The 16,420-nt window shown below is 38.3% G+C and overlaps 2 protein-coding genes across 3 annotated transcripts; one reads left to right on the top strand and one right to left on the bottom strand.

Moving 5' to 3' along the window:
• nudt3b (nudix (nucleoside diphosphate linked moiety X)-type motif 3b) lies at window positions 1-12,056 on the top strand. 2 transcript variants are annotated; one of them, XR_004337075.1, is made up of 6 exons: window positions 1-329; window positions 5,715-5,825; window positions 8,237-8,281; window positions 8,408-8,492; window positions 8,760-10,652; window positions 10,687-12,056. XR_004337075.1 is itself a non-coding variant. In XM_032549259.1 (5 exons), exons 1-5 carry the CDS (start codon window positions 231-233, stop codon window positions 8,954-8,956), a joined length of 537 nt encoding a protein of 178 aa, XP_032405150.1. In that variant the 5' UTR covers window positions 1-230; the 3' UTR covers window positions 8,957-12,056. The 2 variants fall into 2 exon arrangements, 1 of the variants encoding a protein (XP_032405150.1); XM_032549259.1 differs by having other exon boundaries at window positions 8,760-12,056.
• A 663-nt stretch (window positions 12,057-12,719) lies between these two features.
• Window positions 12,720-15,857, bottom strand: rps10 (ribosomal protein S10). The gene is made up of 6 exons (XM_032549260.1): window positions 15,784-15,857; window positions 15,285-15,434; window positions 14,257-14,431; window positions 13,294-13,371; window positions 12,904-12,959; window positions 12,720-12,801 (listed from the first exon to the last, which is right to left on the bottom strand). The coding sequence occupies exons 2-6, from the start codon at window positions 15,432-15,434 to the stop codon at window positions 12,736-12,738; spliced, it is 525 nt and encodes a 174-aa protein (XP_032405151.1). The 5' UTR covers window positions 15,784-15,857; the 3' UTR covers window positions 12,720-12,735.
• Window positions 15,858-16,420: the final 563 nt, after the last annotated feature.

The following is a 16,420-nucleotide window of genomic DNA, read 5'->3' on the forward strand; positions in this document are numbered from 1 at the left end:
GTGTTGCATTTCCCCCGCTTCAGTCACTGCTACTCAAATTCTTCAACTCTCGTTAGGCAATATCCTTACGCCCGCAGAGCTGCTAAATGTTACATTACGTCGTGGGCGTAGAAGAAGTTATTTCTTTTAAGTAAAACGCCGAGGTTCCCCGGAGGAGGACTTTGCGTCGATAACCGTCATCTTCATACGTGGTAAACAAAGCTGTACTTTTATACTTTTGTGCTCCCGAAATGATAAAACTCAAGTCCAACCAAACCCGGACGTACGACGGGGATGGCTACAAGAAGCGGGCAGCCTGTCTGTGCTTCAGGAGTGAGTCGGAGGAGGAGGTGAGCTCGAGGATGTTGCTGCTTGATAGGCCATGCTAACACTAGCAGCAGGGGGTGTCTTCAGTATCTTGCGTATCTGTAAATCGATACATTTATTAACATGGTCACAATTTTAGTGACCACTCAGCTTAATTCCAAATTCTCTTTTTACCCTGTCTGTATGTATGTTAAAAGTTAGTTTCTAGCCCGTACTTATGCTAGTGTTATATAAGCCTCTTTAGCTTTAGAAATGGAAACCCGTTGCATGGAGTTAGCTTAGTGCTAATGCTAGTTCTAGCATGCTAATTGGGGCCTGCCCATAGCAATGCATAGGGAGAGCACCTATTGTTCTACACCTAATAGAATGTCTATATCTTTATTTATTTTTCTTCCGTCACAGTTAATGCGGCTCGTACCGCTGCGTGCACCCCCACAAAAGTGGTATCAAAACGTGCGGTTCGTTGCCGGGAAGGGAGCTATTACTTGTAGTGGGATTCGGAGTTACCATGGCGACGGGAAAAACGAGCCCCCCCCCCCCCAAACCCCCATTGTAAGTCAATGGAGCGAAGAAAGAAAAATCCTAAAAATACCCTATTTTTGAAGATTATCTGTGTCGTCATTAGTTCACGTAGAGATGCCATTCAAATTTCATTTTGTAGATACGTCCGTGATCTCTTCTAAAGTGAAGACGCCACGTCGATAACATTATGGTTTGTCCACAACTTGTCTCTACGCTATGGAGCCCTCTAGGGAACATGGGAATTTTTTTTTCTTTTGCGTTCCCTCGCAAAACGTTTGCGTTCCCTCGCAAAACCTTTTGCGTTCCCATTTTACAGGAGCAGGCACCCATATCAATGTCATGACCGAGTTTGATAATAATCGGGCGATATTTGTGGGCGTGAGGGCGAGTTAAAAAATGATTTGGGGTCAAAACGGCACTCTCGGCAGTTGGTGTCAGTTACACTCTTAATTTGTCGAAAAATCTAAAACTTTGGGTCGCTTAGTACGAAGCCCTCTAGGGGGCATGGGGAAATTGTTTTCTTTTGCGTTCCCTCGCAATACTTTTGCATTCCCTCGCAAAACCTTTTGCGTTCCCTCGCAAAACTTTTGCGTTCCCTCGCAATACTGTACTGGTCAGTTATGCATGTTTTCACTGAGGCTCTGTAAGAGCCATATGAATGAAATAAGTAATTATTGATATGACAGGAGCACGCGACTTTGACACTTAGGTGGTGGGTGTGTCGATGTAGGAGTATGAAAGGAAATGATACCGGCTTTGTGTGTATGAGGAAGCGGTGAGCGGCGTGGTCAGTCTTTGCAAAGTTTGGAGCATGATCATCAAAAATAATAATAAATAAATAAATCGATAATTGTGACAGAACAAACAAGTGGTTTGGAGTTGATTGATACACGGACAGATGAGATTCCCCGAGTTACCCTAGTGCGGCCCTTTACCAGTTTGTCGTGTTTTTAATAATAAAACGTGTTTATTATTATTAAGTCTTTGGTGCAAAATACTGATTGAAAGTTGATTTATTCACTGCATGTTTATGTCTGTTAAGGTTGAGATGGAACTGAACATGAAAACGGCCCTTTAAACCATTCAGACTACGAACACAACAGAGACACAAACTGTCAAATAACTTATTACCCGTGATAATAACTCAGAAATAGTCCAAATTAGGATGTATTTTTATTTCTTTCCTACTTACGGAAAGTTTCTGTTTATATCATAGGTTTGTGGTTCCTTTCTATCCTAAAGAAAGATTTAAAACTTCAGATATTTCACAAAAAGATACTAACATTGATGGAAAAACCTTACATAACCTTATATTAAAGCAGAAAGTACGGCACCCACCGTAAGAAAGGCTTACAGTATTCAATTATGCTGCATAACTGACCAGTATAGTCTTGCGAGGGAACGCAAAAGTCTTGCGAGGTAACGAAAAAGTATTGCGAGTATTGCAAAAGAAAAATTTTTCCCCATGTCCCCTAGAGGGCTCCGTACTAAGCGACCCAAAGTTTTTGATTTTTTTGAAAAATTAGAGCGTAACTGACACCAACTGCCGCTCCGCTAGAGTGAGAGACGGCATGCCATTTTGACCCCAAATCATTTTTTAACTCGCCCTCACGCCCACAAATATTGCCCGATTGGTATCAAACTCGGTCATGACATTGATACGGGTGCCTGCTCCAGTAAAATGTTTTCAAAATTTATCTAGGGCTTACGGTTTTCTGTCAAGGTGCTTCAGAGCAAAGTGATGCGACAGGATTTGCTCACGCTCGCTCAAGCTCTCACCCATGTATTTCCATATATTTCTCAAAAATGTCAGACCTTGGCGCACACCTTCTTTCTCTCATCGCTGTTAATACTGTGAGTGAGGTAGAGATATGAATCGCGAGACTATCGAAGACAACAAATAGCCCTCTCATACGCTTCGAACGGTTTTCGAATATGTATTACGGTTCCCAAACGGGAAGGAGTTGTTCGGATTGCTTTTTTTTAGTCAAACTGGCTGGCTCAAACAGAGAATGGACCTTACCACAGTGACCGCTTTTCATTGGCTGATGCCCATTCTACGTGGTCATGTGCGTGGCCGTCTCACAAACACACGCTTCCCGTTAGCTAAGTACAGCAGTACTGATACAACTACTACACCTTGAAGCCTGTCTGCTACACAGTCTTACGTTAGCTAAACAGATCAATATGCAATGTGTACTGTATCTGACATACACTAAAGATTTTATTTTAGCAGAAAAGGCTTTGGACTAAACTGTTACTCGTGTTAGCCGCTCTAGCATCAAGTACAGCTAGTCAATCAACCATCGCTGTGTTCAGGGAAGCGCTGATTAATAATCGAGAAATAAATATCAAGCCTGGAAACTTGATATCGTAACGGACTGAATGTTATGTTTTTAACGTCTTTGCTCGTCTTGCGGGGCGCAGGCGGTTGCCACGGTAACAGGTGTGCTTAAACTACAAAGAGAGAGAGAGAGTAAAAAGGTACGAGTGGTTTTGAGTTGATCACCTGTTTGGGTTATTTTACCTTTGCTGTGGCGCATTACAGCCGCTGTAGTTTCTAGACGTTGGACTAATTACCTCGTTCCTTTGTGAGTATACGTCATTCACAACAAACATCAAATAGAACAAATATATTTCATAAAATTTTAACAAACAAATGGCTTCTACCACAATAATTATGTGAAATTAAGTTAATTATATCCCAACTTCAGAAGATTTGCCTTTACCTTTACAGAGCTCTTTGGTTCCTCCTATCAGTCTGTAGCTTCTCAGATTGACGTCATCAAACCAAATTTCAGACCTACCATAACTGACTGACACCTGCTGGCCTCAGGTTTGCAACCAGCTTGTGACTGAGAAACCAGTAACTTCCTCCCAGTGACATAGTCTCACTGAGGGAGAAACTGTATTAGGTTTTCTATCACTTTAATATTTCTGCTATAACTGATGTACAGTATATTCGCATACAAAATAAGTCAATAGAGTTTAATTTACAATTTTTATGTCTTCGTGTCATGAGGCAGATCTCAGCCGGCTGGTGAGAGAAAAAGTAGATCTTGGTCTCAAAATGTTGGGTACCCCTGATGTAGAGGGTGTGTGGATCTGCCGTTTTCCTCATCGAGCGAAAGCATTTTGCTGTGACGTGCACAATGTTGGAGGCATCGCAAACACCTTGATCTCATCCAAAAAAGATGACATGAACTTGTTAGTTCCTCTGTCCATTGTAGTAGCTGATATATTGTGAAAATCCGGTAGAAATGATGCACTAATCGAGTCATGTTTACATAGAAACAACGCACTGCGAGGCTTTATTTGTGAGACTTGCGGTCACGTGGGTCGGTTGTGGGCGGAGCTTGGTAAGGTCCATTGTCTCCCCCTGTGTGTCTCACTCACAGCTGACAGTTGGCAGAGAGTATTAATTACCATAGCAACGGAACACAGAGCAGGGAGAACTGCTTAAGACTACAAATACGCCATCACTGTAGTTCTAACTATGGTGTAACACTTAGTTGAAACAGAGGACGACTGAGCTGACCTTTAGAACTACTTGTGTTTTGAGCATTATATAACTGATTTAACCCAATCACAATAATAATAGCCTGCATTATCTTTTTCTCTCAGGTTAGGGAACTGCCTTGCACAGGCACAGCAAGGCAGTTCATTAGCATTAGCCTTTAAGCTTAAATAAGCTATTAACTATTTTTCTGACTTATTAGCCATGTCTAGTATACTGAATGAAGTAAGTAAATTATAGACAACATTCTAGTGATGCCCCACATGTTACTGCCAGCATTCACGCTAACATTAGCATTTTCACTTATTTTAGCTGATACACTTACTTTATCATACTGAATGGCTCAAGTCCATGTCAGTCAACATTCTTGTGATTCTTCTCATGCTATTGATTACATTGCAACTTTCTTTAGCATTGATGCTAATTTTTAGCATCAGAACGCTGGGCAAACCGACGGGCACACTTTGGCAGGCCCCGGTTAAATTTCTTCAGGAATTTTCTAGTTAGGTGTGCTGCTGCTCCGGGGAGCCAGCTGTCAGCCAGCAGCCACAGTCTCATCAAAGGAGTATTTGCTTTATTACTGTGAGCCTCATGACGATAAAAATATGTATATTTCATTGACTGACTAAAATACTGATGTAATTTAAAAGTCATGTTATGTATATTATTGTGATGGCAAAAACAATTTGGGTGGTTTTTCCCACCCATGGTATGTTGTTGGAATAGTTTAAGTTATAAGATCGCCTTGTTGTGTTGGTCAATTTGTTTCACATGTTGATGTACTTTTATGAGATAAACTATGGGATCTTGAGTTTAAAGCATTGGACAATGAGAAGGCATAAATCCACAATTTTTGCATTATTTTATTCTGTTGAAAGTTAACAATGACTACCCTGATTTTTAAACTATTTAAGAAACTCATATGCCTTCGACACACAAGCACAGAGGTGTCTTTGTAAGAAAAACATTACCAGGAGAGCAGACAAAATAAGACTAAATCAGTTCCTCATTCTGGTCAAAGGAAGGGCCAGACTGTGAACAACATATGCCTCATTGATTTCAGGAAATGCATCATTATCACACACACACAAACTTTTCCCAGGAACAGTAGTTTACTTGATTGGCTCGCAGCCCATCCTCGCCTTTTGTCATATCTTACTAAATAGATACAGAGAATTAATTTCGCTCCTTGCATTTCCTCTGCATACTGATCCTCTGTGGCACCTGGCACACAGTCACCTAAATAATAGGAGGATTACATTTAGCATCTTGATTGGAGGGTTTTTAAGAAGTTCTATATCTTCTGTACTGCAAAGATAAGTAAAAAAAAAAACAACACAAAAAAGAAATTGTGTGGGATTCATTCCAGGTGCTGTTAGTGAGCAGCAGTCGATATCCTGATAAGTGGATTGTTCCTGGAGGGGGAATGGAGCCTGAAGAAGAGCCTAACGTTGCTGCAGCTCGAGAAGTGTGTGAAGAGGTCAGTTCAGATTTTCTTTTTATCTCGTTTAATAACCTTAGTCTTCACCTTTTCATATTTGTATTCTAACAGGTGTTATAAGTCACCCAAATGTAGAATATTTGTTACAAGTCTTTTCTTAAATTTTCTGATGAACAAATACAAAACCTGTCTTTCTTCACGTCAACTAAAGACCAAAATGTTATTCTGAGAACAGCTTTCCATTCTTGGTGTGACAAATTAGTCACTGAGTCGAGTGTAGGCTCAGAGGAGTGTTGTATTACAATCATGCCTGTATTTAACACTAGGAATACGGCCTTGCTCTCAGAATCTTTTTTGTTAATGCAGTCATCCTGTTTGCACAACCAGAGAGACTGGGAGCCTGGCAACATGTAAGCAGTATCATAGCATCATGTTTCAAGGCAGTGTTGTGGTGTCATAAGGGTCACACTGAGATTAAATGCTAGCTGCACTAGCACTGTACCGTCCCAAAAATAGAAAAAAAATGAAGAAAATTTGATTAAAATTTTTGAGAAGCTTTTAATTCTGCATCTTAAATAGCAAAATGTTGCAGTTGTTATAATTCTTTGGAGGAAATTACTAAACTAAAATTCTGCTAATACAATTTATACACTTATCCCTTGTGTGTGTGTGTTCCATTCATTTTCCTGGACATTTTGATTAGAATACAATATTAGAATACAAGTACTGATACTGAAGATGTAGAAGTTCTCTCAGCAGTTAGCTCATGCCGGGCCCCTGACAGGTAAAGCCTGCTCTTTGTGTTTGATCCATCACACTGATGGATGCTGATATAATCTCTTATACTGGCTCTCATAGTGGCTGCCGGACACTGCTTGTTGCCAGCACATTTTCATTGACTCAAAGTGTCTAGCCACTACTAAGGGTTATTTGAGCACTTAAAGCAATCACCCAGAAATATATAGTCATATACTCTATTTTTTTGCCTTATTTTGGATGCTGGTGTAATTCTAATCCTTGTGATCTTATTGTGATTACCCAGTGAGCGATTGCTTGTACTTTCTGACCTGGAATGTTGCCAGATACTATTCAGGACCCAATTGCAGTCCAGATGTTACTCCAGCTTCATTTGTCTATTTACCTGCTCCTGGCCTGACCTTATTCTGTTGTCAGTGATACGCCCCAATCCTGCACCATTAGGACACATTGCATAACCATAATGCAGCCTCAGTGCTGTCCATCCTCTTCCAAGATGATGTCCTGTAGTTTTCAGTTACACAAATGCCTGAGCTAGGAGACATTTTCCACTTCATAAAAAGAACACACAGGCTGACTTTTGGCCTATTACTTAATCCCTGGCATGGCTTATGAGTTTCTTTTGATGGGTCTGTTCTTTTCCATCAAAACCTTCCATCAGTTGAAGACTTGAAGAGTGTAACACAGAGGCCGTGGCGCAGTATGTGCAGTCCAACGTTTATTTATAGAATGAAACTGGAAGCTGAAGAAGCTTCAAAGATGTCAGCAAGCGGCCCAGCTCTGAATTTGAATCTCTCTAACTATTCACCTGGGAGTTAAAATGTTGGACGTATTTTTTATTTTATAGAAAGCCTGAATATTATGTTTAAGTTTCTGTATCTGGTGAAAAGAGGTTTGCTTAGTTGTAATATTGAGAAGGGAATAGAAATATCTAACAACAAAGAATTTATTATGTTTATTTTCTGACCTTTTTATACAATCTTGTATTACTTTAGAAAGATTTTTGTCAGAGGAGCTGCTTACATAACCGCATCTACTGAACAGGCTTGTTTTATGTTCTTGCTGCTCTTTAAACAAATAATTAAATTGATTTGTTAGGTCTGTTAGGTTATTCAGTATTATGTGATTTGTTAAACTAAAAGATCATGTCATTCCACCTTTTAAATAAGATAGAATACTACCTGCCAACCCGTTCCGCAAAAGGTTGTAATTTCCATTTCATAAATTTTTACAGAAGTTTGTGCAAAACAATTATTTTAAGTTTGACATCCAACTTTCAGCTGATTTCCTATTTTGACATTCTGACCTGATGTTTGCTTCGTTGAGTCATTGCAGAAAAGTGTGATCATAAATAATCTGAACATGGCTTTTATTCTGCATTTGTTATTTGGAGGACTGAACACACACACACAAAGGAGTGAGTCTGCAGTGTGAAAATGTGGTCTTATGTAACATAATCCACTGCAACACAAACTAGTTTCAAAATTACCATACAAATTACATCAGCACTCTAAATCCAGCTCAACAAAACACACCGAAGTTTAGATGCAATATTTATTTTTGGTTTATCTGGCTGCATTAATTTGAATTGTCTAGTTTTTTTATTGTATTCATTTTATCAGAACAACCCTTTGTCCTCTTTTGTGGTTTAATTACCATGATATTATTTTCTAACCTTTCCCTTCATCTTGCAGGCCGGTGTGACGGGAACCTTAGGTCGCTTAGTTGGAATATTTGAGGCAAGTTTCCTTCTGCTTCCTGTGGATTGTGTGTTTGTTTTTTTTCCCCCCACATTTTTAATCTCAACCAACTGGCTTGTGTGTGACTGCAACGTAAAGATCCAAATTTGTAATTTTCTCCCTCAGAACAAGGAGAGGAAACACAGAACCTACGTGTATGTTCTAATTGTAACAGAAGTACTGGAGGACTGGGAAGACTCGGTCAACATTGGTAAAGCACTTTGTTCAGTTTTCAAAACAAGAATCACACGCAGTCACATGCTTCTCTGTGGCTTTGTTGTTGTTGTTTTTTTCTTTTAGAACTCAGGCTCGGTCATATTGCATTTCTAGGATCAGCCCTTGTGACTTTTTTTTTTTTTACACAAACTCTCTGTAGTGTTGATCATTTGTCCAATTTATTTTTTATTTTGTTTTCTGTATCAGTTTCTTTCTGGACGAACTGTATCTACCACTCATGTTTTTTTATTTCTGCCTACAGGGAGGAAAAGGGAATGGTTTAAAATAGACGATGCCATACGAGTGTTGCAGTGTCACAAGCCCGTGCAGGCCACCTACTTCGAGGCTCTCCAGGAGAGTTGCCTGACCAGTAATGGAACGCCACTGGTGACCACGATAGGCGAGGATCTCTCACCAACCTACAGCATCAATCAGAGCTCTGGTTCGGGTATCAGATAACTAGAACCACAACTCTGATTTCCCCCTGGAGCTTTTTCCACCACTTGCGCTCTTACTTGTGTCACTTCTTTCTCTTCTCCTCTCTTCTGGTTTTTTTTTTTTTTTCTCCCAGTAACATGGTTTGCCTTGCCAACTCCTTTGTGCCAGAATTGTGGCACAGACTTGATGACAAGTGTTGGGTGAATAGACTGAAACACTTTGTAAATGTAATTTTTGATCCCTATTTTTTTCCCTTTTTACAGAAAATGCATGAAGTATCCCCTCATTCCCTGTCCTGATGCACCCTTAGTGTGGTATTAAATGAATGCAAGAACTACTTTTTACTGTTGTAATGTAAAAGTGTATGCATAGTGCTTAAGCTGAAGGCTTTTTGGTGGTCTTTTTAATGTCTTCTCCATTATTTTGGTTGTTTTCTGTGACTGAATGTGACCATAAATGTACTCCCTCCCTCATTGTAAGGATAGGAAATAGTGTCTGTATCTGAAACAAACAGATTTGTGGGAAACGTCTTGCATGAGCACCATTAATGTCGCCTCGCTCACTTGAGTGACCTGATGCTGACTGTGCGACAGATTTGTGGCAAGGTCTTTGGCTTTTCTCCATGTTCTCCTAACTGTGTTTTATTTTTTTTATTTTAAGCTCAGCTTTTTAGCACAGCCCCTGAGTAGTTCTTCAGTTTCGATAGACTTTCAAGTGTCAACTGTGTTTCTCTTTTATTTGGGAAGCTAGCCAAGCACTACAGGTTTCACCCTCAAGCTGAGCGTATACAGTAAACCGTACAGAGTGGAAGAATGTCAACTTATAATGTAAAAAGGATCCCTTCTTCTCCTTGATGTCTTTACCTCATTTTAATCCCTTTTTTTCCTACTCTAAAATTCTCTTGTGATGACAAAGTCTTCCTCCACGTACTTAGAGGGTGAAAGTAGGTTTAAAGAATTTTTTCAGAATTCAGCACATATCACTTAAGTTATTATAACCCATGTCCATATCTTACTCCTCACATTCAGTTTGGTTGAAAAACAATTGTTTACATTGCGTTTGTACCATAGCACAGATGACTTTAGTGGTTTTTTCTTGCTTTTTTTTTTAAAACCCTTATTTTTGTTAGCATTTAAACTTCATCCCCAGAAACACTCAGAACACCTGATTGACATTGAAAGTAATGGATCTGTAATGTTGTCTTCGGAAAAGGTGCAGAACAAACAAGCCTTGTACAGTTTGAGAGCTCGTTTTTACTTGTAAAATGCTTTTGGATACTTTTTTTTTTCTCTTTTAGTTTCTCTTCTCTAACTCATCTGGCGACTCTCTTTAGCCGAGCTGTGTCACATGACCTCGATGCGTCTTGTGGCAGCAGGCTCAATACTGTGAAACTGGAGGCGCTGTAGATAGCATGCAAGAGGTTTTTATTGTAAATTGTTTATTTCTGTATAGATCAAAGGTGAAGAGTACAAATGACAAAACACCTTTTACACATCTGTGAGTGCTATGTGTCATTTCAGCTGTGGCTGGAAAACTGAAAACGTCTTTTGTTGGCTTTGGAGCTGTTTAGATTTTTTTGTGTGAAGGTGGCAAACAGTACATCTGAGACTAAAGAACAAGGAATGTGGTTGTGAGATATGAGCCTTTTACATCATTTAAAAAATAGTAAATCCCTTCCAATTCTTAGCTGTTAGGGTTTACCCATGAATTTTTTTTGGTTCAAGTGTTACAGAGAGTAATTGCCATTGAAGTTTTCAAACTGCTACATGGTGAAAAGATTGCCAAGACTGAAATCTATGTATTTTTCTGTAGAGGGTTTCAGTCATTGCAAAAAAAATTAATATAAATTACAAATTAAAGCCAGAGCTAAATACCAGATCAATGTTTGTGTTTTTACATATGTGGTAAACTCATCATTAAGCTCGTTTGAGATAATTCTGTGTAGTTTAATTTCAGTCATGTTTACTTTCCTATCAAATACTGTTTAATGCAGTAGTTCAAGACACAGGTAAGTCTACATGTTATCTATAAATATGGTAAAGAAATAACAGCACTGAGTGAAATCTGATGTGAAACCCCTTACAGAAAATTGTATTGAGAACTGAAGCTTCATGAAAAATGTCAGAGAAAATGCAGCAGAGCAGCATGTTCAGCGCTGATGATAGAAATGTGTTCCTGCTTGGTGAACCGGGTCGATGGTCTCCTGCCTGAGACTTTGAGCGGGTTTTATTGTTGTGCATTGGCAGGGTGTGGTTGCTAAAGTCTTGCTTTATGATTCCGTACCTGGCAATAGATTTGTCTATTTGACCATTTATGTAAATGTGCTATTATCTTAAAAGAAGTCAGTAATTAGCTGAGATTGAATTTGTTCATTTGGTTCAGTTTTAATGATGGGTACTGTCAAAATGAATGTGAGGAGGATTTCCATAAGTAACAGCCAACAATGTAATTATTAATGACCTTTGTTTCTAACCATCACCTAACGCAGCCTGTCTGTGATGAGCTAATGCCTTGTATATAGGTAGAACAACCTTAAAACTAGAAGAAGCACTTTGGCTGTGGTTAATTAGAATTACTGTTCCTTAGTTGGGAAATTTCAGACTGTTCTGATCAGAGGTAATGAAGTCTTCAAATACAGAACTGATATAAATTTCACATTGGCAATTATGGCATAAAATATCCACTTCATTTTCAAGAGCTCTATTTTATGCTGAAGCAAAATAAGAGCATGTTTGTTACACAACAGAATCTTGAAATGACATCACTCCCTTCGAAGTTTGTAGCTTGTTTGCTGTGCCAGTGAAACAGCTCCATCTTGTGGCTATGGCAGAAGTATTAAAAGCACATCTCAACAGCTGAGGCTTGTAAACATTCAGTTTCCTGTATCAGCTGAATGACTGCACAAAATTTTTCTATAGTTAAATCGGGAAAACAAAAAACGTGTTCACTTCCAGCTACGGAGTTCGGCCTGGAAGTTACATACTTGTAAACATTTTGTGTTTTTGTGTCACTGGAATATAGTTTTCCTCTTTTGTCATTTGGGACTGTGGAATAAAACGAGAGCAAGACTGAAGATTGTAATATAAATGTGCCAACAAATAAACACCAGTATTTCAATTTCTGTGAAGTGTCTCCGTTTGTCTCAAGAAATCTTTCTACTTCAGTTTAAACATACAGTAGCATACTGTAGAGCCCACATTGAAAGATTAAAATCTACTAGTATATGTAGAATAGTTAAAAATGGTCATCTTAAACAGGAAAAACAGCAAATCAAGTTAAGAGGTGAAAAACTTTCCAACCCTATTGAACCATTCTGGGTATTTGTCTAACAAGCACATAATTGAACACACAGCTAAAATATAAACATTTCTAAAGGCTTCAACTCATACAGACGTATCCATCTTCTGATTTGAAGTTAAACTTTTCTGCACTTTGACAGTTAAAAAGGCAGACTGGTTCTGGTGGAAAAGGGAAAATATTGGCTTCAAAAGCACTTTTGGTGAATAATAAATTTAACGAATTTACTCCTTTGGGCCTTCTGTATTCTGGATAAGTGATCATTTTGAGATACAGTTGGACTTTTTAACCGAAGCCTGTTATTCTATTCAGTAAACTCTGACTTGTGCTCTGACAATCTGGAGGCTTAGGATGCATATGTAAGTGAATCAAGGAAAATCTATTACAGCTAATTTATCAATTCTTCTTGAGTGATGTCACCAGACATTAGGTCAGGACATTAAATTAGTTTTACTTGGTCATAATGTACTAATGAAAACAGACATAATTTGGATTTTGATTCTTTATTTGTAATAAACAGTAAAATTTACTGAGGCTGCTGTCCTCTGCCACGTCCAAAGCCAGCCTCTCTGTAACAGAAGTTCAGTCAAAACAGAATCAATTTACTGAAGCCACAATGTTTCAGCAGAGACTGTTAAAAGTCCTGAACAACAAAACCTGAAAGTACTTACAAACTGGAACTCTGTAGCAGCTCCAGCGCCAGCCTCTGCCTTCTTGTCAGCACCAGCTGAGGAGAAAAAGGTACAAATTAAATCTATATATTCAAAATCTTGCCACAACTAACATCATTCCATTGGTCCTTTTGTTACTTTTTCACACATTTGACAAACAGGAGAAATGTTCCTTGCAACACTATTTCTTAATCTTAGAGAGAATTACTTTCATTGAATATATTGAATAGACAACCGAAATCAAGCCACTGCAGTTACTGAAAGTGCTGTATTTTTTAAAGATAATGATTGAATTGCAAATATCCCATGTGGAATAACTGGCTAAACAGACTAAATTTAACACCAAACACATCATGCCCAGCTAAAATGTTTAGCCAGTGGTATACATACGCGGTGCAGCAGATCGCCTGTATGCGTCTCTGTCAGCCTCGCCACGGTTGAGGCGGGCGGGTCTCTCTCCCTCCATACCTGCACAAAGAAAAAAAACAAGGAAGAAGAATGTTTACATCCAAATCTACATTAAGACTTGGATCCAATCACTAATAAGTCAGCATGGACACAATTTGGCCTTTGGTATTTAAAGTTAACTTCTGAAGATTTTTAAATATGTTACTTCAGATGTTTTAGAGCTAAAAAAAAAAAAAAAAAAAGTAATGAGACTTAGACTTGTACTTTATTGATCCCTTGGGAAGACTCCCTCAGGAAATTGAATCACATCAATGGCTTTTGTGTGAAGACGGTTTGTTTGTTCCACCCCAACAACACTGTTGTTCAGAGTTGGAAATGGTTGTGGAGGAAAGAAAATATTTTCCATTTCCTCAAATTTTGGATTTAAAATTTATCAATTAGCAAACAGGATTTACAATGTAGATGCCTAAAATTACTTTCTACGCAAGGCCCTGCTCAATAGTTGTTTGTTAAACTACGACAGTTTTCTGTTTTAACATAATTATAAATTAGTCAAGTGCTCCCAATTACACCAAATCACCTCAAAATCTAAGTATTTGAACTTTGACACAAGAGAAGTTTTACATCTGATTCCTTATTAAAACTTTTTAGCACCTGCATTATACTACAGTGTCTTAAGCAATCTCAAACATTTCAATAAGCATGAAGCACATTGCATTTCTGCAGGTAAGCACCCCCAATACAATTTAAAGTAAAGTTAGGTCATTAACAGCCAAACAAAATAACTGTCTGATGTCACTCAATTCTTCCTCGAGTCCAGTACTTTCAAATTTAATTATGAGTGGTGTATCAATTTGTCTATTTTTTTTTTTATATCACCAAAACATGTGAAAGTTCAATCATCAGTTTCCCACCCTGCACTTAGCAGTGGCTTTAATATCTCACCCTTGGGCCTGGGCCTGGCGGTCTCAGGGCGGGTCTGGCGGCGCAGGGTGGCGGGGACGATCTCAGGGGGAAGGTGGAGGAAATCTCTCAGGTACTGGATTCCCTCATTGGTGAGATACCAGTAAAAATGGCGCCAGGCAAATTGCTCCTTGACGTACCCACAGGATTTCAGCGACTGAGAAAAAACACAGGTGAAAAAATTAAAAGCAAATCTACTTGATTAAATAGACTTTTATCCTAAAAAGAAGTTTTACATCTTATCTCAGGATTCACAGTCACCAAAGCTGGTGATGACTAAACTCGTCCTGACCAGAATTAACTTCTCCGACCAATTAATATGAACCTAGCAGCCTTACAAATCTCTTGATTTTAGTCTCATTCAGGCTTGTAATAATGTAGAATACTGTGAACATTTACAACACATTTAGAACATTGATTTCATTTCTCTTACTTCTACAAATCTTTAAGATCTTGACTCCATTGCATCTGCACAAGTTTTTTTAATTGTTGAAACTTATTTTGAAATCCTTTATACAAACTACATGTAAACGCTTTTTAAGTCATATCAGCTAACAAATTTTGCATTCTGCAATTTCACTGTGAATTTTGATTTAGGAAAACTTATATGGAACAAAAAAAAAAAATCTGAAAATAGCTGTGGTTTTTGTTTATAACCAACAGTTATACTCAAACATTGCATGGCAGCTTTTTCCTCATATGCTGTAAAAATTATAACAAAAGGACAGTATTCTGATAGTTTCTAGATATTATTTCATAAGCTAAGACATGTACTTGCTTCTAGCTCTTAATCCAGATTTTTGGAACCACTGAACTACACAGGAAATGCCAGCTTCCATGAGACAAGATGTCCATTTCTACAAAAACAGGTATTCTCCTGGTATACAAACTTATTACTGATTTTTACGCAACATCCTTGAGATCTGAGGTAGTTAAAGATGGATCGCCATCACCAATAGCACCCAGGTTTTCCGGAGAAGTGTTCAAACTTGTGTTCAGCAGTGTCTCACCTGCATCGCCTTCATAACATGAAGGTTGGGGACATTCTTGTCAGCAAGCTCGGGATGCTTGGCCAGGTGGACGTCTTTCTTGGCCACCATGACTCCCTCTTTAAAGAGGAGCTCGTAGATAGCAATGCGGTTCTTCTTGGGCATAAGCATCTGCGCAAAGTGAGAAGGCAGGTTTTACTTTCCTTATGTTTTAAAAAACACAATAAGCTATTGTTTGCTTCATATATTCACATCAACAGCAGGACATTTTCACACACTTTACAGTTTAAAACAGACGCCCGCGTATTACGGCAAAAATGGCAGCCGGCCGTGATAACCAAAGCCGGGAATACTTCCTCACTCCAATACTAAATATCTACAATTATTGGGTGTTTAGGACTAAAATATGTCAGCCATTTATATAACAACAATAACAGAAACCACACGCCAAAGAGTATTTTCCTCTAGAACCTGAGATGTTAAAGATTTATTTAGATTTTGACACCATGTCTAACTTTACCTTTCCACTAGAGAAGGGACCGGAGCCGGAAGGAACGACTGTCCTTGATCAGGAAGCTATATTCTCCCAGCGCGAACCTGCTTGAATATGCTGCCCCCTGCTGGTGTGGTGGTGTACCACAAAGAAATTGTGAAAGTCTGTGCCTTCAATTGGAAACTATACGTACATAAATATGAACATCTTCTCTTTAATATTTTTAACAGTTTAATTAGCACTGTTTCCTGTTTGTGGTGTTCCAGTTTAAGATGCCAATTGTTTCTTATTGCTAAACGAAATGATCAATAGCAAATCAGATTATTTGCAAGTTTAATTGTTTTACAACTGAAATAAGCAATAAAATGCTAAATTTGAACCACGTTTAGTATTGTTTCACATTTTTTCACAATAGACAAAAGAGAAAATAATGCACAGTATTTTTCTAAAACTGATTTTTACAAAATAAAAAAAACGTTACTGTTTAGTTTGATATACTATGCATACATAAAAACAATCACTCGTATACGCACTGTAAAAGTTTTTGTAACGTTTCAGATCATCAAAGACATTTTAATATAAGACAACAATAATCTAAATTTCAGTTGATAAGTGCATTTGTAATTTCTCTCTCTCTCTCTATACATATATATATATATATATA

This window comes from Xiphophorus hellerii, chromosome 20, assembly GCF_003331165.1.
Source record: "Xiphophorus hellerii strain 12219 chromosome 20, Xiphophorus_hellerii-4.1, whole genome shotgun sequence".
In the NCBI taxonomy this organism is placed as follows: Eukaryota; Metazoa; Chordata; class Actinopteri; order Cyprinodontiformes; family Poeciliidae; genus Xiphophorus; species Xiphophorus hellerii.

Bases quoted from the DNA above. Each gene is read 5' to 3' on its own strand.
- nudt3b (XM_032549259.1), top strand. From the start codon at position 231: ATGATAAAACTCAAGTCCAACCAAACCCGGACGTACGACGGGGATGGC. The intron at 330-5,714 runs GTGAGCTCGAGG...GATTCATTCCAG, and splicing joins GGAGTGAGTCGGAGGAGGAG to GTGCTGTTAGTGAGCAGCAG. The intron at 5,826-8,236 runs GTCAGTTCAGAT...TTCATCTTGCAG, and splicing joins CTCGAGAAGTGTGTGAAGAG to GCCGGTGTGACGGGAACCTT.
- rps10 (XM_032549260.1), bottom strand. From the start codon at position 15,434: ATGCTTATGCCCAAGAAGAACCGCATTGCTATCTACGAGCTCCTCTTT. The intron at 14,432-15,284 runs GTGAGACACTGC...GTTTTTTCTCAG, and splicing joins ATGTTATGAAGGCGATGCAG to TCGCTGAAATCCTGTGGGTA. The intron at 13,372-14,256 runs GTGAGATATTAA...TTCTTTGTGCAG, and splicing joins CGCCAGGCCCAGGCCCAAGG to GTATGGAGGGAGAGAGACCC.